The sequence below is a fragment of the Lepidochelys kempii genome, chromosome 2 (genome assembly GCF_965140285.1).
Source record: "Lepidochelys kempii isolate rLepKem1 chromosome 2, rLepKem1.hap1, whole genome shotgun sequence".
NCBI classification, from domain to species: domain Eukaryota; kingdom Metazoa; phylum Chordata; order Testudines; family Cheloniidae; genus Lepidochelys; species Lepidochelys kempii.
Genome location: NC_136381.1, coordinates 186,280,514 through 186,306,197, shown reverse-complemented (window position 1 = coordinate 186,306,197; position 25,684 = coordinate 186,280,514). Strand labels below are relative to the sequence as shown.

The 25,684-nt window shown below is 45.2% G+C and overlaps 1 protein-coding gene and 1 long non-coding RNA gene across 3 annotated transcripts in view; one reads left to right on the top strand and one right to left on the bottom strand.

Moving 5' to 3' along the window:
* Positions 1–1,056: 1,056 nt before the first annotated feature.
* On the bottom strand, positions 1,057–25,229 carry LOC140907342 (uncharacterized). Its single transcript, XR_012157466.1, has 3 exons — positions 24,682–25,229; positions 2,014–2,179; positions 1,057–1,415 (listed from the first exon to the last, which is right to left on the bottom strand). It is a non-coding gene; the product is annotated as an uncharacterized LOC140907342 (long non-coding RNA).
* Positions 24,075–25,684, top strand: part of PDCD6IP (programmed cell death 6 interacting protein) — a 58,189-nt gene continuing 56,579 nt past the window's right edge. For both annotated transcript variants that reach the window (XM_073333071.2, XM_073333070.2), the window contains exon 1: positions 24,075–24,398. In XM_073333071.2, the coding sequence (XP_073189172.1) occupies positions 24,193–24,398 (206 nt within the window). In that variant the 5' untranslated portion in view covers positions 24,075–24,192. The remainder of the gene's footprint in view (positions 24,399–25,684) is intronic.

The window sequence follows — 25,684 nt, the reverse complement described above, 5'->3', positions numbered from 1 at the left end:
TGTGAGAGTGTTGGGTCGTCCTTCAGGATAGGTTGTAGATCCTTGATAATGCATTGGAGGGGTTTTAGTTGGGGGCTGAAGGTGACGGCTAGTGGCGTTCTGTTATTTTCTTTGTTAGGCCTGTCCTGTAGTCGGTGACTTGCGCTATATTGATGACATCTTCATCATCTGGACCCATGGAAAAGAAGCTCTTGAGGAATTCCACCATGATTTCAACAATTTCCATCCCACAATCAACCTCAGCCTGGTCCAGTCCACACAAGAGATCCACTTCCTGGACACTACAGTGCTAATAAATGATGGCCACATAAACACCACCCTATACCGGAAACCTACTGACCGCTATTCCTACCTACATGCCTCCAACTTTCACCCTGACCACACCACACGATCCATTGTCTACAGCCAAGCTCTGCGATACAACCGCATTTGCTCCAACCCCTCAGACAAACACCTACAAGATCTCTATCAAGCATTCTTACAACTACAATACCCGCCTGCGGAAGTGAAGAAACAGATTGATAGAGCCAGAAGAGTTCCCAGAAGTCACCTACTACAGGACAGGCCTAACAAAGAAAATAACAGAACACCATACACATTGTAAGGAGAGTGATCACTTTAGATAAGCTATTACCCACAGGAGAGTGGGTTTGTTTGGGGGGGGGGGAAGAAAACCTGGATTTGTGCTGGAAATGGCCCACCTTGATTATCATACACATTGTAAGGAGAGTGATCACTTTAGTTAAGCTATTACCAACAGGAGAGTGGGTGTGTGGAGGGGGAGGGGAAAACCTGGATTTGTGCTGGAAATGGCCCACCTTGATTATCATACACATTGTAAGGAGAGTGATCACTTTACATAAGCTATTACCAGCAGGAGAGTGGGGTGGGGGGAGAGAAAACCTTTTGTAGTGATAAACACCCATTTTTTCATGATTTGTGTGTATATAAAAACAAACATCTTCTGTATTTTCCACAGTATGCATCCAATGAAGTGAGCTGTAGCTCACGAAAGCTTATGCTCAAATAAATTGGTTAGTCTCTAAGGTGCCACAAGTACTCCTTTTCTTTTTGTTTATATAGTGATTTTCCTTCATTGGGACTGATGAGTTTTGCACCATTATGCTGTAATCAATTGTTGTTTGACAAGTGCTTGTTTTCTTAAATTGTCCTTCTCATCGTTTATCTTGTTCTTTCATCAAGTCTCTCAGGGAGTTATCCCAGGCTGGTTTTGATCACAGCTATCTTGTCCCCATTGATAGGTGCCTGTCTCATCTTTAGAGTCGTCAATCTGCCTTCCTCAGACATTTCTATAGGGGTGCGTTGCAGCCTCCTGGTGCCCTTGCGTCTGTCTCCAGTGCTCCCTAGAACATCTGGTTCAGTGATGGCCTTCACACTTCTCTTAACACCCATTCCTCATTCACACACAAAACAGAATTAATTTACACAGAACATTTTGAACAGGAACATCAAATTACAATGCAGAAGACTTCACTCTAAATTAGACAAAATACAAACATAAAATCCTACTACTACAATCTGAGGGGTGAAAGGCACGAGCCAGTCAGTAGTCACTATGCGGCACAGCATTAGGGGAAGTTAAAAATTTCATCAAGGACTCCAGCAAAACCCCTATGCTTGCAAAAAGTATCATGGAATCTTTAACATCTATATCAGTTGTTCTCAAACTCCCCCGTCCCACCCCTGGACTGCTTTTGATAAAAGCACCATGTATTAAAAAAAAGTAATAATTAACTTTTTTTGTTCTATAAATAAAAGCACACAACTCATATTTTAATACCAGTAGTCTTACCTTTCGAATGCGATGATGGGGCTCTCTCCCCCATTGCGGCAGCCCCCAAGCTGGGAAGCAGGGGGCAGGTCTCTGCCCGGCAGCCACAGCCCTAGAGCTGGGGAAAGTTGCCTCTTTCTCTGGTGCCATAGTCCTGCACATTCTAAATTCCCCCCCACCCCGTCTTCTCACCCACTGCGCCCCCCCGGTCACCTCCTCACCTTACATGTCCATCTTCTCCAGGGTCCAGGCATCTGATTGGAGCCACTAATTAGATGGGCGGCCCTTCAGTCTCTTGTGTGTAGCCGTCGAGGTGTGCACCTTAGAGAGAACTATCCGGAGACCACCTGAATGAAGCTTGCGGACCTCAGTTTGAGAATCTCTGATCTATATAAAACATTCAGGATGTTAGTTTTTAAGGTCTTGCGTACATCATTTGTACAGTATGTGATGACTAACATACAAAGTGATATGGGATTATACATTCTTAATTATGTATCTGCTGTTTTCTGAAACCAATGAGCGTGCATTAGCATGCATGATACTGATACTTATGCAGTTCTTGAAACAGAGTAGAGAGATTTATCCAACATGACCAAGTCTCCCCATTGCTGAGAAATAAGAGTGGCGGGGGAAGTGTGTGTGTAATCAGTCTCGTGGGCCAATACCATCGCTTTACTTGTTATACAGGGCCAGATTCTACAACCCTTGCTCACCTGAGTAATCTTTACAGGAACAGTACTGTTTGAGAAAGGATTACTCAGGTGAGCATGGGTTGCAGGATGAGTCCCAATGAGAGAAAAAGGTTTTTGCTCTAATTCTATTGTTGAAGCAATATATATATAATAAATTTAGCAGAATTTTGCTTTAAGCTTCATGTGCATTAACATCTTGCACTGAATTTAAGCTGACAGTGAATTCTTTGGGACTTACATAACTTTTATATTCTTTTCCTTGACGCTTTCAACATTCGTGTTCAATTTATCTGGCTGTATGAGAGCTCCCTCTACTGGCTACTGTAACTGTACAACTTTTACAGCCTGCATGGCAAAATGAGGGCAGAGTTTGACCTGCAGTCTATTACTGCTGTTGATGTAGGAGAATGAAAGAATCCAGTCAGAGTTTGCAGGGCTGGCAGTTGAAAGAAAAATAACCTTTTTGCTTGTAAATGCCTCATTTGACATGGAAACAGACAATAAACATGGACTCCCATGGCATTCAATGAGATTTCACAAAAGTGCAGTTAATTAGTCTTGTAACGGGAATTTAGTCAACAACTTTGTACACAAGATTGTATTATTTAATACAAACATTGCATTAGTCCCTAGAGGTCAACTAGATCATGGACCCATTTTACTAGGTGCTCCACAAACATAGTAAATGAAACAATCTCTGCGCTAAAGAGCTTTGTGTCCAGTTCACACTTTCAGCTGGGTTGGCTCCGCAGGACAAACAGGAGCTAATTGCAGTAAAAAACCTATTTTGTCATGGACATAATGTGGTAGGGCCTTCAATGCCTGGGCAGCCTAGGGGCTCGATCACTGGTTAGGGGGGACCTGCCCTCCTTTACCTTAGCTCCTGGCTCAAGAGTCCTGGGCCACTCTCACCCCTAGACAGGGGAGATGGATCTTGCTCCCAATCGTGGGGGGCATGGAGGAGACTCAGGACCTGTTGTCTGAGCTGCTCCCTACATAAGTCCTTTAGTTTGGGGCACGGCCCTGATAGTCTAGTTTCCCCACAGTTGGGGCTTGGCAGTAGATTCCCCTTTGCTGAGGAAGACTGACTTGCTTGCTTGCTTGCAGTGGCTGCATTGGTAGGCAGGTTGCATCCCTGCCTTCAGCACACACAGAGAGAGCTCCTACCTCTTCACCAGCCAACCCCTGACTGACCCGGGCTCCCTTCTTTTCTCCCTCTTCCAGGCCTGGCATTGGCTGCAGGTATAATGGGGCGGGGCTAGCTGAACCCACAGGTTTTCTTTAACCCCTGCTGTGCCTGGCAGCCATCTCTCTGCTCCTTCACACATAAGCAGATGTGACTGAATACAGACAAGGGGCAGATCTGCTGAGTAAGAAAGTGCTATTTTTGCAGTCACTTTTCAGGGAAAAAACTCAATTTAAAATTCAGTTACATTAAGCTTGAGTGAAACCCACTTTACCCATGCAACCTCACTCTGTGTGGGAGAAGTACAGATGGGGAGGGGAAGTGAGAGTCACTCCCACCTCCTGGCCAGCAGTGTGATGCCACAGTGCCGGTGGACTGATGTAGCAGCCATAACTCATGGGAGCCCTTTGTGTAACACAGTGGGGGCACTGGGATTTACCTGAACACAAAATCCCGTGCCTCACCGCTGGCCCACACATATTGCTATACTTCCCTCTACTCAATGTCAGATAGTGCAGAGACAGTTTTTGCAGCTGGAGGAGGATCACAGGCTCTTAGCCCTCAGGTTCAATCCACAAAGGTAGTTAGGCACCTACATCATGTTTTTAGGCACCACTGCAATCCACAAAACTGCTTGGCAGCTACCTAAACCTGTAAGCACCTAAATTCACTGAATGCCTAAATTTTTCTGCCTCCTCTGGGCATGCCTACTGCTGCCTCCCTCCTCCGTAAGCCCCAGAGCAATTCGCAAACCAGGGAAGACAGGTGTTTGGACATATGTCATATGCAGGGGCCTGATCTAGTAGGTAGCAGATCAGACCCCTTGGGTAAGATCACACAAAACAGCCTGGGGCAAGGGACCCTTTCTTATAACCTTTAGCCAGTGGATAGGGTACTCACCCAGCATGTTGGAGGCCCTCAGTTCAAGTCCACCCTTCTCTTGAGGGGAACAAGGGATTTGAAAAGAGAATCGTTACCTCACAGGTGAATGCACTAACTACTAGGCTATAGAGTCATTCTAACTCTTTCTCTGGCCCAATTAATATTTAATTGTTAAATTAAAGTGAAACAAGTTCAACAGGAGACATTGCAGGAGATCTATATCAGACTATCTGGTAGTCCAGTGATTAGGGTACTCCCTGAATGGTAACAAATCCCTTCTCCCTCTTAGGAGGCACAGAACTTGAACTGGATGCCTCCTCCATCCACAATGAGTACCCTATCCATTAGGCTGGATGTTATAAGGGAGGACCTGCCTCCCTCCACACTGGGCTGTTTTGTTTCAGACTCTGCCCACAACTTAGGCAGCCAAATGCATACCTTCCCCCAGTTAATGGATTGCAAGCAGAGATAAGAGCTTCCCTGCAGCCAGATTTAGGTACCTATCTCTAAGAGAGGGGCGTGGCTTAGCACCCCCTCCCCCCCAGGGCAGCATCGCTTATTGGCTAGTTTAGGCAGCCCCCTGCCTAGCATGCTGGCTTTGTGGATATTAGAGAGACAAGGTGGGTGAGGTAATCTCCTTTATTGGACCAACTTCTGTTGATGAGAGAGACATGGTTTCAAACTTTGTGGATCACAGTCTAAGACACATATATTTCCCCATTCATTGTACAGAAGCGTAGGCATCTCACTCAAGTTTTGTGGATCAGAGTGTTGTTCTTGTGATCTAGTTGGTCAGGGGTGGGTAAATGTTTTGGCCCGAGGGCCACATCTGGGTATGAAAATTGTATGGTGGGCCATGAATACTTACAAAATTGGGGTTGCGGTGAGAAATGAGGAGTTCAAGGTGCGGGAGGGGGAACAGGACTGGGACAGGGGTTGGGGCGCAGTGGGTGTGGGAATGAGGGCTCTGACTGGGGGTGTGGGCTCTGGGGTGGGGCCAGGGATGAGTGGTTTGGGGTGCAGGAGGGTGCTCTGGGCTGGGACCGAGGGGTTCAGAGGGCAGGAGGGCGATCAGGGCTGGGGCAGGGGGTTGGGGTGTCTGGAGGAGGACTCTGGCTGGGGGTGCAGACTCTGGGGTGGGGCTGGGGATGAGGGGTTTGGGGTGCAGAAGGGGGATCGGGGCTTGGGCAGGGGGTTGGGGCCTGGGAGGGGGTCAGGAGTGCAGGGTCTGGGCGGCACTTACTTCAAGCAGCTCACGGAAGCAGCGGAATGTCCCTCCTCCGGCTCCTACATGGAGGTGCAGCCAGGCAGCTCTGCGCACTGCCCTGTCCGCAGGCGCCGCCTCTGCAGCTCCCATTGGCCACAGTTCCTGGCCAATGAGAGCTGCGGGGGCAGCGCTTGGGGCAGGGGCAGCATGTGGAGCCCCCTGGCTACCTCTACGCGTAGGAGCTGGAGGGGGGACATGCCGCTGCTTCCAGGAGCCGCGCAGAGCCACAGCATGCACAGAGTAGGGCAAGCCCCTGACCCCACTCCCCAGCTGGAGCTTGAGGGCCAGATTAAAACAGCTGATGGGCTGGACATGGCCCACGGGCCGTAGTTTGTCCACCCCTGTTCTAGGTCCCTAAAAGTTAAGCTCTCAGATGCTCAGTGTCACACTCTCTAAGTCCCTTTGTGGATCAGGGCCCAAGGGATTAAATTTAAGTTATTGTACAGCATCTGTGCTGACCCTCTGCCACGAGGTGAATTTTAAACATTAGGAATAAAAGTTAAAACATAAGATATTTGAATGTCCAGCATATTGCTGTAAATGCTAAATAAATAAATAAAGACCCCAGAGTTTAGTGTAACATTCAGGGCCACTCCTAGGAGGGTGCAGGGCCAGGGACATAGGCACTGAGTTTCTAATCTGCCGGTGGATGCTCCCCCCAGCTCTGCCCAGGCCCTGCCCCCCCTCCACCCTTTCCCCCAAGGCCTCACCCCTGCCCCGCCTCTTCCTACCTCCACCCTCCCTCTTCTCCACCCAGTTCCGCCCCCTCCCATGAGCATGCTGCACCCTCACTCCTCTCCCATCTCCCCAGCGCCTCCTGACACCACAAAACATCTGATCCACGGCAGGTGGTAGGCACTGAGGGGGAAGTGGAAGTGCTGGTTTGCGGGGCCCGCTGGCAGGCAGGAGGCGCTGGGGGGGGAGGGGGAGGTTCTGGTAGGGGGGCTCCTTCAAACACCCCCTGCCCACCTGCCGCTCGCCTCCCAGTTCGCCTCCTCACTCCGCTCACCCGCCCGCCTCCCGCCACCCCTCCCTGCCTGCCTTCTCATGATTTTATCGAGGTGCAGGGCCCCCCAAAGTGCAGGGCCCAGGGCGGTCGCCCTGATTCGCCATACCCAAGGCACGGCTCTGGTAACATTAATAGCACAGTTATCATTTTAACATCAGGAAAAGGGATGAGAAGGGGTAACAAAGGTTATAATGGAAGATCATGGGATTGCTGTTTGCATGTATTTTGTTGGTTCCAAGATGTTTTTTTAAAATTATATATACTTGAATGAATGGTGTTTGTTTTAGGCTTTATATTGGCTGCTTTTGTAATAGTAAAATTTTTAAATGGTTAGTCAAATAGAATTGTTTAAACCAACCACAATGGGCCCATACCTAAGGTTACAATTATGTCATGGAAGTCACAGAATCCATGACTTCCATTGACCTCCATGAAATTTTCTGCCCTGGGGGCTGGAGCTCTCCGCCAGCCCCTCCACAGCTCCCAGACCCCATGCTGGTGGAGGGACCCTGCAGCTGCCCAGCCAAGGGAGGCGGCAGGGGAACCACCCACAGATGCCCAGCTGCAGCGGGGGAACTCCCTGCAGCTGCCCAGCCGTGGCAGGCGGAGGTGGGAACCCTGCAGCTACCAGCCACAGTGAGCGGCGGGGGACCCCCCTCAGCGCCCAGCTACCCTGGAGTATGAGGGGATCCCACAGCAGCCCAGCCCTGATCGGCAGGGAGACCCCAGAGCTCCCACTCACCGCAGTAGTGGGGAACCCAGGAGCCCCAGTAGCAGTGAGTGCTGAACCCACCTCCCCATTTTGTCAGGGATATTTTTAGTGAAAGTCAGGGACAAGGTCACGGGTTTCCTTGAATTATTGTTTATTGCACGTAACCTGTTGTAACGATGCTGGTTCTGGCGAGACCCAACTGAGAGTGCCAATTCAGGACAAATTGCTTAAAGCAAGGCAGTTACAGCCCAAGGCTGGGGTTTCTATGCACACCAAGGCAAACCAAACCAACCAACCAAACAGAGAAGACTTTGGTTTTACCCCCATGGCTAACCACAAGTCACACAAGCAATTCCCTTAGACACTCCAGTTTCCCAGTATCACCACCAGTGCCACTCGTTATGGGGACAAATGGTTATGAAAACCAATACCCCAGTAAAAGAAAAAAGGTTCTCTCGATCCCGAAGGACCAAGCCCCAGACCCAGGTCAATATACAAATCAGATCTTACCCACAAATCATGCTGTTGCCAATCCTTTAGAATCTAAAATCTAAAGGTTTATTCATAAAAGGAAAAAGATATAGATGACAGCTAGAATTGGTTAAATGGAATCAATTACATACAGTAATGGCATATAAACTTCAAGTCAGTTCACTAGTATAAATTAAAATATATATATACATAGGCGCCGACTCTGTGCGTGCTCCGGAGCTGGAGTTGGAACTACATCAAAGGCACAGCATGAAGTATATTATTTTAGCTTTATCCTGTAGCTAAAAAATGAAGTTCCTGGCACTTTTACCAGTTGGCCAATACATCTCCAACGCCTCCTGGCAATGATGGTGCCCATATCTTTTTGGCTGCACTGTGTGAATAGATCTTGGTTTGAGATTGTTTTGGGCCAAAAGATAGGGAGGATTTTTCTGAGGCAGGTTGTAGGGAATGTAGACTGTTTGGATTTGTCATACTTTCTCATTTCCCAGTATTCTGGACTATAAAAAAGTAGCGTTGAAAGTACGCAGCTCTGATAAATCTTGAGTTTGGTTTTGTTGTTGTAACAAAAAGTTAATCTGGCCCTGGCTGTGTACATAAACAAACTGCTCTGCATGCCCCCCTCCTGCCTAACTCTACAGGGGAATGAAAAGCAGATAACAAGCCACCTCTCTTTGTTGTACTGCTACCTCTTCAAGAACAAGTAAATTAATGAAAAGTCGATAGCTGTGTCCTGTTAAGCTGGAGGTGCCATTTGTACATCTTTGTCACAGGAAATACAATTACACACTTAGTCGAGATTCCTTCCCCTGCCTCCAACTAACCCATGCTTGACTGCTGGGACTGACTGCACTGTGATGGAGTCTCAAACATGTCCTGGTCCGCAGCATAGCTGGACCCACTGATTGCATGTCCCCCAACCTTCTCCTCCTCACTTTTCACACCGGAGGCCTGTGACTTGGGCTCCTCAGAGATAGCCACGGTGGTCTGAGGGGTGGTGGTGGGGTCTCTGCCAAGTATGACATGCAGCTCCTCGTAAAAGTCTGTGGCTCAGCACTGTTGACTTCCCTAGTTCTGATATGCCCAATGCAGTTCATTTGCTTTCATGCAGCACTACTGCTGGTCCCCTTCTCCTGCGTCCCCCTGGCAATCTGTTTGTAGATGTCCACATTTCCGTTACTAGTCCGTAATTGTGTTTGAATAGCCTCTTTTCCCCACAGGCCCAGGAAATACAATATCTCTTGTCCACTCCAGGCTGGAGCATGTGTGGAGTGTATAGCCAGCATGCTCAGCTGGGCAGCTGTTTGGTGTGCTTGCCAAGATGGACAATCAGAAAAAGGAATTTAAAAAATTTATGGGGCTTTAAAGGGGAAGGGTGCCTTCCACTCTCTGTGACCTCTGGGCAGTGGAGTTCACAAATGTGACCAGAGTAGTCAGTATCAGCCATTGCAGGACAGCTGTTGGAGGACTGTTAGGGTTGACATAAGTAATGTAGCATCTACATTCGTGCTGCATTGACCTTAGTCGATTGACCATGGCTCAATGCTGCTCAGGGAAGTGGTATTACTGAGTTGCTGTAACATGGCACTTACATACGTAGGAGACAAATTTAAGAGTAGACACACGCACAACTAGGTCGATGCAAGGCAGCTTATGTCGACCTAACTTTGTAGTGTAGACCAATGTAGTGTAGACAATGTAGATGAGTGTGACAGTTGACTAAGAATTGCTAGTTCCGTATTAAAAGGAGTGCCATATTGGAGCTTTGTATGTTACTCACTGGAAACAAAAGAAGTCTTTGTATAAACAAATCATGTCGCTCCTTTAGATTCAGGAGAAGCTCACATCTCAGATAAGAAAATTGAAATATTTTCCTTTAAAGGTTACTCATTTAAGAAATCTTAGGGCACATATAAGACGCTATGTAGCATACTGAAAGTTCAGCTTAAAACAAAACAAAACCAGGGCAGGTCAGACTGCTGTGAGTAGATGCAGTAGGTACAGGCATAGCCTTCCAAGCTCATAGAACAATTTGCATCCTAGCTTCCTTGCACTAACATTGCTAATATTAGCCAAGCCCCATTGAGATGTTTCATATGATGTTTATAGGCCAGGATCATAGAATCATAGACATGCAGGTCTGGAAAGGACCTCAATAAGTTATTTGGTCCAGCCCCTCCCCAAACACACACACACAAACATACACATACTGGATCAAGTATACCTAAACCATCCCTGACAGCTGTTTGTCTAACCTATTTTTAAAAACCTCTAAAGACAGGGATTCCACAATCTCCCTTGGAAGCCTATTCCAGAGTTTAACAATCCTTGTAGTTTAGAAAGTTTTTCCTAACATCTAACCTAAATCTCCCTTGCTGCAGATTAAGCCCACTACTTCTTGTCCTATCTTCAGAAGACATGGAGAACAATTGATCATTCTCCTCTTTATATTAGCCTTTAACATATGTAAAGACAGTTACCAGGCCACCCCCACCCCACCCCTACCCCCCGCCGCCAGCCTTCTTTTCTCATGATTAAATATACCCAGTTATTTTAACCTTTTTTGACAGATCAGGTTTTCTAAACCTTTTATCATTTTTGTAGCTCTCCTCTGGACTCTCTCCAATTTGTCCACATTTTTCCTAAAGTTTGGCATCCAGAACTGGAAACAGTACTCCAGCTGAGGCCTCACCAGTGCTCAGTGGAGCAGGACAACTAAATCCTGTGTCTTGCATCTGACACTCCTGTTAATACGTCCAGGAATGATAGTAGCCTTTTTAGCAACTACATCACATGGATGAGTCATGTGTGAACACTAATAAGCCAAATTCTGGCCTGACATATCTTGCGAAGTCATTAACTACAGTGAAATGTCACAGCATTGGATGGCTCATGTAGTTACTCTCTAACTTGCCCCAATTAATGGCTGAGTCATGATGTTTTTCTTGCTTCCTAAAACATATGTTTAAAACGTTTGCTAAACTACAGACCAAGTCCAACCTGTTATACCTGTAGAGAAAGACAGCAAATGCTACATGCAGGGAAGCATCTATAAATGCGTATTAATTTTATTGTAAAGATTTTACATGTAAATAATTACTTGTAATGACAACTTTCTCTCTCCTTTTCTCTTTTTTCATTGAGAGGTGGGGTTGTCAAGTTGTGAACCTAAGTTATCAATGGACATAAAGCAAACCTTGCACAAATGAGGCTGTTGGGGGGTGGACCCAAGGACTGTGCTCCAAGGACAATTGCTTGTGTGCCTTTGAAAATACTCTCTCTGTTCAAGCACTCTACCTTTACCCTACAAAATGCCTTACTGAGTGGACAGACTACAGTCTTTCACTGTTTATCATGACTGGGAGGAAGGCAACCTAGCAACAGCCAAAATGTGGATTGTATGTTTGACCAAACAAGGATATTGGCACTCCCACTCCCACTGCAGGACAGATGCTTCTTGGCTTGTGTACATAAACAACATGCTTGTTTCAGTCAGGGCAAATATGTGCAACCCACAGGAAGACCAATGTTTATTACTGTGGTTTCAGGACACAAGACTGCTTCATGCAGTGAAGCGGCAGGCAGTGGATATTTGGAGCTGGGGTTTACTTCATACCCATCTCTATTTAAAATGCTGAAAATGAAATAGTTCACTACCAATGGTCAGACTGCTTAGTTGCCCAAAACTCTGGTTTTCAATACAGATTCCTTGGAACCACAGGACTGAATCTCATGCAGTGTTGAGATTGATCCTTCTGAGTTCCATGTAATTTAATGTGTGAAGGTATTTTTGCTGGGACCTCCAGTCTGCATCATGTGCCATTTTTCAGAAGAGTCCTTAGCCAAGATTCCTCCTCTCCAACCATTGAGTAGTGAGCTATGTAAAGGCTGATTGCAGGTTGCTGACCCCCATGCCGGCTGTATTTTAGTGTGGGTGAAGTGATTCTTATATGTATACCTTGCAAAATATTTTGGGATGAAAATTACTGTATGTATAAATGTAAAATATTATTAAAATGAGAGTTTGGGTTAATGGTGACCTGTAAAGGACCTCTCACTATTAATCAGGTTTAATTTTGTTGGTATCTTTGATGTCATAACCCTCCTAGTTCTCCTTGAAATTCTAATATAAACAGGGGAAATTTTTTTTTCTTAAATCAAACAAAGAAAAATTCCTCAGACATTCTTTATATTTCATAAAGAAAGAAAAAAGGGAACAAACTCATTCCATCTCTTTGGAGGTCACCCTAAACTTTAGTAGGAAACATTTGAGTTGAATTGCTGGTGCATTTTGACAAATGCCTTATAGGGTCTATAAAGGGATCTTTCTGTTGCTTTAAATGTGTCCCACAGTGTCCAATGTAGCTGTTGCTTTAAATACATCCCATAGTGCAACAATTAAGAGAGTCAAAGGGGTATTGCTTCGCAATTATTGTAAAAAGTGACTTACAGTTATTAATACATAAGCATTGTTAAAAACATGGACAAGGGAATTTGAAGTGGACACTTTCTGACTTTCAAAGTAGCTATTTGACAGGTAATCTCAAGGGGTATTAGCTGAGTTTGATAGAGCATTTAGTAAAATCAAAAATTCATCTCTTTAATTGAATGAATAAATGACTATGTACTAAAACACTGCAGTCTTTCATTTTTTCAGATGCATTGATCAACCCTAAAAATACAGCAAAATTATAGGAACTAGATTTTCCAAACAGTACACTAAAAAAGGTTGCATCTCCTTAGTGCCATTAATCTTTTATTTTTGTAACTTTTACTTGAAGATGTATAGCATTTGAACAATAACAAAGGGATTATAATATTCATCCCCTGTTTGGGGCTGCTGAAATTATGTGATATTTCAAGGAAATGTTCGTAGAAAGAATAAGAGAATTGTAAGGCAATTTTGAGTACACTATCACAGGAAGTTGGGTTTTTGTTTGTTTGTTTACTTTTCATGTGCCTCATTGCAATATGACAGGTCTCTTATCTCCCAGTTAGTCCTATGGGTAAACCTGTATTTTTTAAAACATATAATTTATATATGCAAAGTAGCAGCATTCATGGTTTATTGAGGGCCTTCAGCATGTTCAGCAATCAATAAACATAGATGACTTTTTTCCTTCTCTAAGGAACTTACATTCCAATGCCCTGAACCTTTTGCAGTCAAAACTTCCACTAATGTAAGAGATTAGGTGTACCAGAAATGTGGGCTCACATCCTAAATACATGTTGACTGCAGAGATTTCAAGCCCAGATACTTATGAATGACTTCAGGCTTCTTTACACTGGAAGTTATCAGGAAGTCATACTGGTATACGGCAAGGGCCTGGTCTACACTTAAAAATTAGGTTGAAATAGCTAGAATGCTCAGGCCTGTGAAAAATCCACAACCTTGAGCACCATAGCTCTGCCAACCTAATCCCCAGTGTAGATGTGGCTAGGTCAGTCGAATAACACTATTATCCCTGGGGAGTTTGTTTCTCTCAAGTGATGGAAAAACCCCTTCCATCATTGTAGGTTCAGTCTACACTACGGGGTTATGCCAGCAGTCAATCTATACTGCAGTAGTTATTGGTGTACTACTCCCCATGTGGATGCTCTCTTTCGGAATAAAAGTGGCCTTTTTACAGTTTAATTAATTAACTTGAATTTATACCAGTATAACTCCTGCAGTATAGATTCACACCTTGCCTTATGCTAGTATAACTTCCTGAATACTCCCCATGTAGACAAGTCCTTCATTGACTCCATTTAAGTTGGACATGCGTATCAGAGAGAAGAATGTGATCCTTCACTAGTATGGAGCAAATATCAGATCAGATCAGTACAACTAATTACAAATAGGTTTATCCAAATCCTTTGTTTTAAGAAACAGATTTGCATTTTATATGGACATTTGCAAAAAACTACGCTGTGTTTGACAGTACCTGCCTGAATTATTTCTAATTAAGCTGAAAACTGTTGCTGTCCTCCACCAGGTTTTTGGTTTGTAAATTTTGTATGAAAATATGGAGACTGTATGAAATACTGTATCAGAACAGTAAAGAGTACAGTACTTACTTTGTTGCTGTTTAAGAGTATGCAAAACAAAACAAAAACAAATTAAAAAAACCTGAGTTTGACACTGTTTCACTACAAATCTTTTGAATAGGTTGTTCTTTTTAAGTATTTTAAAAATAAATTAGATTGTATTAGTTTACAGAGACCCAAGATTACAGCTGGCATTGTGATTTAATGAAGAGCTACTTTTCCTGTATTTTTGAATCCGCAGTACATAGCGAATTTGAATAACAAATGCAGGCATTGCGGTAACCTAATCAGTAATACTGCCTGCCTCTGGAGGCTACTGACACCTCATAGAACACTTTGAGCAACATTCTGTTTAGAAACAATTCTGTTTATAGCTAATATTTTTTAATTATTTCATGTAAATATCATTGTCAATGTATGACTCTTTGATTCCTGCTCCACTCCATTCAAAATGCAGCAGATAAAATTATTTTCCTAACCCATCTATCTGTACCAGATCATCCCTGTTTTTTGAATTATTCCAATGGCTCCATTGTATCAAATATATACATCTTATCCTGACTTTTAAGGTGCTGTATAACTCCACCTCTTCCTCCCTACCTGATCTAGTTTTTTATTGCTTCATTCTCCAGTCCACTTTGCTCCCCTTCATTTATATCTCCAACAAGCATCTCTGCACCTTTTTTTCACATCATACCCTATACCTGCAATGCCCTTCGTATTCCAGTTCACAAAGTCAGCAGCCTCTCCTCATTTAAATCTATCCTGAAAATTTGCCTTTTGTGCAATGCTCACAATAAACATGTCAAGAATATTTATTACCTTTTTTAGTTTTGAATCGTATAAAAAAGAAAAACTTATCTGAACTACCATGTTGTATGTGTGCTTAACCTAAGTAACCACGTGATCATACTGCTCTGTTCCCTATTTTGCTACACCCCTGTCTCTCCAACTTGTTTTCCTGACTCAGATCACATCCTGTATTTAGACTGGAAACCCTTTGGAAAAGTTTCAGAGTAACAGCCGTGTTAGTCTGTATTCGCAAAAAGAAAAGGAGTACTTGTGGCACCTTAGAGACTAACCAATTTATTTGAGCATGAGCTTTCGTGAGCTAAAGCTCACTTCATCGGATGCATACCGTGGAAACTGCAGCAGACTTTATATACACACAGAGATCATGAAACAATACCTCCTCCCACCCCACTGTCCTGCTGGTAATAGCTTATCTAAAGTGATCATCAAGTTGGGCCATTTCCAGCACAAATCCAGGTTTTCTCACCCTCCACCCCCCTGACACACAAACTCACTCTCCTGCTGGTAATAGCCCATCCAAAGTGACAACTCTCTACACAATGTGCATGATAATCAAGGTGGGCCATTTCCTGCACAAATCCAGGTTCTCTCATCCCCTCACCCCCCTCCAAAAAACACATACACACAAACTCACTATCCTGGTGGTAATAGCTCAGCAGGAGAGTGAGTTTGTGTGTGTGTGTGTGTCCCCGGGAAAAAAAAAAAAGGGGGGGGGTGAGAAAGCCTGGATTTGTGCAGGACATGGCCCACCTTGATTACCATGCACATTGTAGGGAGAGTGGTCACTTTGGATGAGCTATTACCAGCAGGAGAGTGAGTTTGTGTGTGTATGGGGGTGGAGGGGTGAGAAAACCTGGATTTGTGCTGGAAATGGCCCACCTTGATTATCGTGCACATTGTAGGGAGAGTGGTCACTTTGGATGAGCTATTACCAGCAGGATAGTGAGTTTGTGTGTGTGTGTGTGTTTTTTGGAGGGGGGTGAGGGGGTGAGAGAACCTGGATTTGTGCAGGAAATGGCCCACCTGGATTATCATGCACATTGTGTAGAGAGTTGTCACTTTGGATGGGCTATTACCAGCAGGAGAGTGAGTTTGCGTGTGGGGGGGTGGAGGGTGAGAAAACCTGGATTTGTGCTGGAAATGGCCCAACTTGATGATCACTTTAGATAAGCTATTACCAGCAGGACAGTGGGGTGGGAGGAGGTATTGTTTCATGATCTCTGTGTATATATAAAGTCTGCTGCAGTTTCCATTGTATGCATCCGATGAAGTGAGCTGTAGCTCACGAAAGCTCATGCTCAAATAAATTGGTTAGTCTCTAAGGTGCCACAAGTACTCCTTTCCCTTTGGAAAAGGGAACATGCCTTATTATTTAGCATTTCTATGGTGGTAGTACGGAGAATTGGGGCCTCATCGGGTATACCTACACTGCAATTAAGCACCTGTGGCTGACTCATGTCAGCTGACTCAGGCTAGCGGGACTCAGGCTAGCGGGACTCAGGCTGCGGAGCTGTTTAACTGTGTTATAGATGTTTGGGCTGAGACTGCAGCCTGGGCTTTAGGACTCTCCCTCCTTGCGAGGTTCCAGAGCTCAGTCTCCACTCCAGCCTGAGCCTGTGTGTCTAGATCACTACTTTACAGCCTCATAGCCTGAGCCCTGTGAACCTGAGTCAGCTGACACGGGCCAGCCATGGATGTTTAATTGCAGTGTAGACATACCCATTATGCTAGGTTCTGTACAAACGCAGGTAGGCATGGTCCCTGCCTTGAAGAGCTTGCAATCTTATTGTCTCCTGTTAAGTGCTGAGCATACATTTGAGTACTATAAAACAATAATAAATATCAATTAAAATGCAGTGAAAGAGGATTTATAATTCCTTATGGGCAAATCTTGTGTTCTGTGAAAACCATAAGTAAACGGGCTTTGTGCAAGAAGAAGTGATAGACTCTTCCTCTGGGCTACAGGTCCCTCATGCTACAGGACAGTAACCTCCTGGGGTTAGAAATAAATTGCACTCATACACTATGAGAATTTTACACCTTCCTCTGAAACATCTGGTGTAGATGGGCCATGGTAGTCAGATCCAATATGGCAATTCCTATGTTCTTATGCTTCTGCAGCTTCAGACACAATCCCCACACCCATCTTCCACAAATGTTTTGGTCAATAGATCTTCATAGTTACAATTCCACTAGCCACATCCCCTTCCCCTATCCACCCAGCTTCCTTCAAATACCAGTTGTATGGTAGTATAGAAGGGGGGAACAAGGTCCCTATGTAATGTATAGATGCCATTTTAGGATTGTCAGGGACAGGTTTAAACATTCTTTCACTCTGAGCAGAAGGAAGAGAGAGATGTGCTCTAAATGCAGGAACTGTCAATATAGTACGGCTGGGCAGGCTATCATGAATTATTGAATAATGTGCAGTAGAAGACATATGCTCTTTGCTGGGAGAAGGCAAGAAAATACCAGGAAGACTCTTATGTAAAAAGCACCCCACCCTATTTTCATTTATTTTCACAGCTTTTTAGAATACTCAGCGTAGAGTCTGACTATGGGTAGCTCATTTTGGTTATTGTGACCAAGCTCCCAAAGGCTTCATGCACCCATTAATTCTGGGATACTGGAATGAATCTGAATCTAACGTGACAGACTTGTCACAATCCCCCAATCTATCCTGTCTGCAGCTAGGACCCCCTTGTACGGTGGAAATGTGCCAGTCTTGATGCCTTATTTCTCTTGTAGCAGGGGGTAGCCGTGTTAGTCTGTATCCACAAAAACAACAAGGAGTCCGGTGGCACCTTAAAGACTAACAGATTTATTTGGGCATAAGCTTTCATGGGTAAAAAAAACACTTCTTCAGATGAGAACCAAATCTGTCTTTCAAAAAGGACAGAACACTTGAGACCACTTTGGTCTGTGGTCTCTTTATACATAATTTAGGTTGGGGGAGGAAGACAGGAGATCTGGGGACATCTAATGATTGATCTACACTAAAATTCACTGTATCCATGGCTCTGGCATAATGCTAAAAACATGTTTAAATCCTGTTTGTGCTGCAAAAAACCAGCACAGTTTTTAATTATTTTAGGAAAAGACTGTGTTGTAACCAGGTCCCATGATAAATTTGCATTTAATTCTAGTACATATAATCTTTTAAAAAAAGGAAATATGGTCTATTGTTTAAAGCATAAGACTCTGAGTCAGAAGATCTGAATTCTGTTTGTAAATGAGTGGCTTTGGGAAAGTTCTTAATCTCCCAGGGTATGTCTACCCAGCAGCTGGGAGTTGTAATTAGTGCTTGAACTAGTGCCTAAAAATAGCAAAAGCACAGCCATGGTAGCATGATTGGTGGCATAGGCTTGCTGCCTGAGTACATACCTACGGTCTCAGACAGGATTGTACTTGCGTGGCTACACTGAGTTGCTGCCTGCACTTCCATGGTCAAATTACCATTTTAGGGTGCTAGCTAAAGCAGAGCTAGCATGTGAATGTCTACCTGAGCTAGGAATTACACCTCCCAGCTTCTGTGTAGATGTACCCCCTGTGTCTTGCTTAACCATCTGGAAATTGGGAATAACACTTATATAACACGTTTTTTTTTTTCTACTGAATGCATCCGATGAAGTGAGCTGTAGCTCACAAAAGCTTATGCTCAAATAAATTGGTTAGTCTCTAAGGTGCCACAAGTACTCCTTTTCTTTTTGCAAATACAGACTAACACGGCTGCTACTCTGAAACTTATAGTTTCAGGGGTGTTAGGAGGCAATTGGCAAATAATTGTTTGTAAAATTCTTTGAGATTTTTGAAATTCTTTGAGAAAGAATGCACTACAGAAGTGTAAAGAAGTATTAATAAATCCATGGCAAGGGAGCAAATCATGTGTCGGTATATAGGTTTGTCTGAAGCTCTAGTGATTTATACTATCATCTAATATAATTTATGTGGTTCTGTCAGGAGGGATTTAGGAATACTAACCACTGAATGGATTAGTCAAGCAATGTCCAGCAAAAGGTCACTAGGGCTCGAAAGCAATGCATGATCTCATTGCTGTAGTTTTTGCCCTTTGCCCTCCATGCCCTTTCAACATTTATTTTTCTTCATCATGGCATATACTAATTTAAGTCCCAGTCCTGGAAAAACTTACTACTGAGCGTAGAGAGCTACATTACCATGAGTAGTCCCACTGATTCCAATAAAGCTACTGTCAGTAATAAGGCACATTATGAGCATTTGCAGGACTGGGGACTTAGATAGCAAACTCTTTGAGGCAGGGACATTTGGCTTAATCCTACTCCCACTGAAGTCAGTTGTCACACTGTCGGGAGTGGCTCATGACTGTGAATGCAATCCTCAAGGGACACAGTCAAAAAGCAGGACAGAAACTCCAAACCAGTTGTCCCTTCTTTCTACAATTAGACTTCACCAACCCAATAACAGTCTTACCATGGGGTCACAGACAGTCCCCTTGGGCTTTCCAGTTTATCTTGCCACCCAAGCAAGCTGGACTGTGTGACAGACAGTCACTTTACACCACAAACCAAAACAATATTCAGGTTACTCCCAGTCCCAAAGGACGAGTCACTTTCCCCAGATCAATTGTACTCAGATCTCAAACCAAAGACAATGTCTACAGTCAATCCTGTAATAACCTAACTAAAAATTTATTAACAATAAGAAAATAAATAAGGAAGTTATTTACAAGGTTAAAACAGGAACCATACACATACAAATGAGTAGTCTTAGATTTAAAAAGGTAATATAAGTTGTTTTATAAGCAGCTCTGTATGTCCTTTAGGGCTGACCCATGCACCATGGGGATCTCTTGCTTACGTTTTGGAATCTTTGCCCCCAGAGTTCAGACAGCATAAAGATCCCAGTTTCTCCTTGTCGGAGATTTTTATCCCCTTCAGCCCAGAATCTAAGCTGATGGCATGGGGAGTAGGAAATACAATCAATAAGGTCTCTGTCCTTTAATGCTACACAATGCCTCATTTGCCTTCAGTGGTCCATCTTGTGTGCAGGACCAGCACTTTACCTTAATTAATGTTGTTTTTCCTGTATTAATGTATTAAATATTTTTGGATGTTTTTATAGATTTTTGAATATATTGATTTCTATTACAACACAGAATACAAAGTGTACAGTGCTCACTTTATATTATTTTTATTACAAATATTTGCACTGTAAAAATTATAAAATAAATAATATTTTGCAATTCACCTCATACAAGTACTATAGGGCAATCTCTATTATGAGAGTGTAAGTTACAAATGTAAATTTTTTTTGTTACATAACTGCACTCAAAAACAAAACAATGCAAAACTTTAGTGCCTACAAATCCACTCAGTCCTACACCTTGTTCAGCCAATTGCAAAGAGAAACGAGTTCGTTTACTGGAGATACTGCTGCCTGCTTCTTATTTACGACACCTGAAAGTGAGAATAGGCATTCACATGGCACTTCTGTAGCCGGCGTTGCACGTTATTTATGTTCCAGATATGCTAAACATTTGTATGCCCCTTCATGGCTCAGCCAACATTTTGGAAGACATGCTGATGTTCGTTAAAAAAATTAATTAAATTTGTGACTGAACTCCTTGGGGGAGATTGTATGTCCCTTGTTCTGTTTTACCTGCAATCTGCCATATATTTTATGTTACAGCAGTCTCGGATGATGACTCAGCACATGTTGTTTGATTTACAAACACTTTCACTGAAGATTTGACAAAATGCAAAGAAGGTACCAATGTGAGATTTCTAAAAGTAGCTACAGCACTCGACCCATGGTTTAAGAATCTGAAGTGTCTTCCAAAGTCTGAAAGGGACGAGATGTGGAGCATGCTTTCAGAAGTCTTAAAAGAGCAACACCCAGATGTGGAAACTACAGAACCTGAACCACCAAAAAAGAAAATCAACCTTCTGCTGGTGGCATCAACCTTCTGTGGTGGATGAAAATGAACATGCATCGGTCTGCTCTGCTTTGGATTGTTATCAAGCAGAAACCATCATCAGCATGGATGCATATCCTCTGGAATGGTGGTTGAAGCATGAAGGGACATATGAATGTTTAATGCATCTGGCATGTAAATATCTTGTGACGCCGGTTACAACAGTGCCATGCAAACGTCTGTTCTCACTTTCAGTTGACATAAACAAGAAGCGGGCAGCATTATCTCCTGGAAATGTAACCAACTTGTTTGTCTGAGTGATTGGCTGAAGTAGGACTGAGTGGACTTGTAGTCTCTAAAGTTTTAAATTGTTTTATTTTTAATGCATTTTTTTTTGTACATACACGTCTACCCCTATATAACATGACCCGATATAACGCGGGTTCGCATACAACGCGGTAAAGCTCCGACACGCTGCTCTGAGCAGCGTGTTAAGGGTGCCAGGCCGGGGTGAGGGGTTGGATAAGGGGCAGAGGGTCTCGGGAGTGGTCAGGGGCTCCCCCCCACAAGGTCTGGGAGGCAGAAGCTAGGGGGGGCACTTTTGGGGCCCCACAGTCCCAGAGTGGCCTGGGGGATTAGCGGAGGCCTGGGAGCAGCCCGCTCCTCTTCCCTCGCCCCGGCCCCAGCCGTGTCGCTCGGGGGAGAGGGTTTCGGGGAAGGGATCCCCGCCCACACTCACCGGCAGCAGCGGAAGCAGAGCAGCCCAGCCCAGCCCCAGCCTGCTCCACTCCACCACGGGGGGTGTGAATAGGGGTCAGAGCAGTCAGGGGACAGGGAGCAGGGGGGTTGGGTATGGGGTGGGGTCCTGGGGATGATTAGGGATGGGGGTCTCTGGAGGGGGCGGTCAGGGAACAAGGAACGGGGGGGCCAAAGTCAGTTTTGTCTCCCGAAGACCACGTTATAATCGGGGTAGAGGTGTAATTCAGCATTTGTAAGTTCAGTTTTCATGATAAAAAGATTGCACTACAGTACTTATATTAGGTGATTTGAAAATACTCTTTCTTTTGTTTTTTACAGTGCAAATATTTGTAATAAAAAACAAAGTGAGCATTGTACACTTTGTATTGTATTTCAGAGTAACAGCCGTGTTAGTCTGTATTCGCAAAAAGAAAAGGAGTACTTGTGGCAGCTTAGAGACTAAATGCTCAGATAAATTGGTTAGTCTCTAAGCTGCCACAAGTACTCCTTTTCTTTTTGTATTGTGTTGTAATTGAAATCAATATATTTGAAAATGTAGAAAACATCCAATAATATTCTATTATTGTTTAACAGTGCGATTAATCACGATTAATTTTTTTAATCGCTTGACAGCCCTAATACTAACCCACAGGTAAACCATTTATGCATTTGTCATGCCTGGGCCTTGGCATGAACTGGCACCTGGTCTGCCAGCATCACATCAGTATCACAGTTCACACTGAATTCAGTAGATGCAGGATTGGGCCCATTGTCTTTTACTTGTCTGTAAAGAAAGCATCATGCCCACTTATGGTGCTGGATAAATAACTAATAATAATTGCATACAAAACATATGTTAAAATAAAGTTATTTAGATTGTAAAGTCAAGTGATGTTAAATTAGAAAATGCCAGATTTCTGATTGCTTGTGCATACTTAATTCTGCCTCATCATGTGTCCAACCTTTGCACTGAATTAGGCAGGAGTCCTGTGGAAAAAACTGCATGTGATCATGTAGTTAAAGATTGTATAATAGTGCATATGCACAAGGAAAGCAAATTAAAGTTGCATGAGCAACTGGAATTCTGGTATTTCCTATCTTTTGAGTGCTTGACTTTGCAGCTTTAAATAACTTTCTTTTAATTTTACATGTAATTTTATAGTTTTTTTTAAAAAGAAAAATATAACAAAAAATTATGTTACATATCACTGTAACAGTCTCCCCCCTTCCCCTATCAGCAGTATTTAAACCATGAACCTTCAGCACAGATAGCTACTACTCAAGCTACAGGACTATTAGCTGGGAGCAGAAGAAGACTACTATCCCAGTGGGAGCTGGGGGTGAGCTACTGGTGCCATATACTCCATTCAGTGGTGGTTAAGGGAAGCCCAACCCAGCCCAGTATTTCCCTTCCCTTCAACTAAATAATAGGAGACATCCTGATCCATATGATGTTCCCTGAATGGAGATGAACTGGTGGGACTACATGCGAGGTCCTGGGGGTTATGTTAGGGGAGCCTGACCCAGCTGTCTCTCCTGATGGGAGCTAGGAGACATTGATTCATGTGGTGTCTCAAGCGGAGGGGATGGAATGTGATGGGATGCTGGAATCACAGGCTGGGGTTGGGTTCTGAGAGCCCATTTGGGTTCTTTCCCCCACCATTTGCTGCTCCAGCAGCTTCCAGGTGTTCACAGTTTAGTGTGCTGGGTAGACAGGGTAAAATGTTTCTGTTGTTATTTTAGTGTGGTGTCCAAATGTTCTGAAAGACAGAAGTGAAATGGCGATTTTCAAAAGTTTATAACTCAGCCAAACCAGAATGAAATTTCAAAGGGTGGGGGTAGTGGGAAGGCACATTTCTAACTTGAGGCTTTGTTTCCCTGCTGAATTTTGAAGCCAACTGCAAACAATGGACGGAGTTGTTAGAGCGTCTCAAAAAAAGATTGCAAGAATATTTTTAATGAAAAATGTTAGACAATCTAAATATAAGTCATTACCAGCTCCTTCTCTAATATAGTAAATAACGTAGAAAAACAAATTTTAAAATAAAAATACCTTCAGTTTTATTAGTTGCATTACACTAGCACTCAACAGACCAAGGCCCATCTAGTAAGAAACACTCAGCTTGCAATCTTATTTAAGAAACATAAAAGTAGATGAAACAAACAACATAGGGGCATGGGGAGGGCATGAGAACAGCCGTGTAAGAATAATGCCAGGGTCCAGCTTTCCTTTGGCTCACAAAAAAGCTACGCAGCCTGCGTGGCTCTGCTCAGCTCAGCTCAGCTCCGCCCGCCCTGGCTTCCGGAAAACAGGTGAGCAGAAGGGACGCGTCACTGCGCAGGCACCTAGCGCTGAATGACCATTGAGTGGTTGGGGCGGGAGGCCAGCAAGGACAGAGAGGCGGGGCTATAGAGGGAGGGAGAAGAATTTGAGGGGCGGGGGCGGGGCGAGCAAGGAGGGGAAGTGGGCGGGGCCGGGAGAGAGAGCTCGACGATGACGGGGCGGGGCGGGGCTAAGGAGAACCGGGTGGAGTTAGGGAGGGGGAAGGCGCGTGACTGACGTGACGTGCTGAGGTCAGAGTTTGCGCAGATCCCGGAAGTGCAGCGGGTGGGCGCGGGCAGTTCTCTGTACTGCTGCGGGCGGACAGACAGGCCCATCAAGCGCAGGCAGCAGGAAGGAAACATGGCGACCTTTATCTCGGTGCAGTCGAAGAAGGCCTCCGAGGTGGACTTGGCCAAGCCGCTCTGCAAGTTTATCCAGCAGACCTACCCGGCCGGGGACGCGCAGGCCGAGCACTGCCGCGCCGCCGAGGAGCTCAACAAGCTGCGCAAGAGCGCGGTCGGCCGCCCGCTCGACAAGCACGAGAGCTCGCTCGAGACGCTGATGCGGTGAGGCGGGGAGCGCGCGCGGGCTCCACTGTAGCGGGGGAGGAGAGCGACGCCCGGCCCCGTCCGGAGAGGTCGGCGCTGGGCGCCAGCCGGGCGGGCAGGAACTGCAAGGGACGGGTGGGGGGTGGCAGGCGGTAGGGTTACCGGTGGGAAGCCCTTGCAGAGCGGACCCGGTGTTTCCCCGCGAGGCCCCGCGCGTCGCCCCCCCCCCCCCCCCCCCGCCGTGGGCTGGCGGGGTTTCTGCCCCCACCCCGGCTGCGTTCACAGAGCGGCGGTTTCTTACCTGGGATGTGCTCGCGCCGCCTGGGCGTCTTCTGCGTGACGTCAGGGGCCTGCCCATCTCGCCGGGGCACCCTGGCCGTGCTGGGAGGCGAGGCGGCGTCGCGTCGCGCCGGTGGCCTGAGCGGGGCAGCCCGTGGGCGCTGGCGGCGCCGCTCTCCGCCCACTGTCTCCGGCCCGTTGCCCCGGGCGGTAGTCCCGGACCTTACTGCCCCCTTCCTGTGGCTTGCAGCTCCCCCCCGGCCCGCATCCTCTCGTGCCGTGAGCTGAGCGGTTTTCACGTCGCCGCCTCCTGTTTTCCTGCTCCTCGCTTCTGTCGCGTTTGTTGCTTCTTAACTTTTCGTTGTTATCTTGTGTGTGTTGCGCCCCTTCCCGGCTTCCCAAGCAGCGCGCGCCTGTGGGCGCTGCTGGGTGTGAGGGGAGTCTGGCCCTGTTGTGCCGCGACTCTTGCACTCTAGGTGAGCGGCGAAGGAGAAACAGGAACCGTGGGCAGTTGTGGTGCTGCCTCTACCCTGCAGCGCTGTACACCTGAGTTGCTTCTGTGCCAACTGTTGGGGATGCCGTGCCGCCCACCTGCGCCTTTACCCGTGGAAGCGCTCCATCCCCCCCTGGATTAGGCACAGTTTGCTTGGGAAACACCGAGGTGGGGGTTGATTACAGGTTTCAGCGTGCCAAATGATACCATGCATGCTGGGACTTGTAGTTTGTAACACAGGTATTGCTAAATTGAAGGAATGGCGTGAAGCCCTTTGGCAAATTGTTAGTACTGCATTAATGGTGCAAAATCCCTGTTTTAAGATCTCGGAAATATCACAAATAGTAAGCTCCTTTGACAGCCAGGAGAGCAAGTCTAGTTACACAGGCGAAAGGTATTGTAAAAGGGCCTATATGAGGTACAGACCTCTGAAATGTGAATTAGACCAACCTAAGGCTTACACTACAAAATAGTAAAGGAGAAATCAGTACCCCAAAGTGTTTTGTATACTTCGTTCTGAAAGTACCCTATG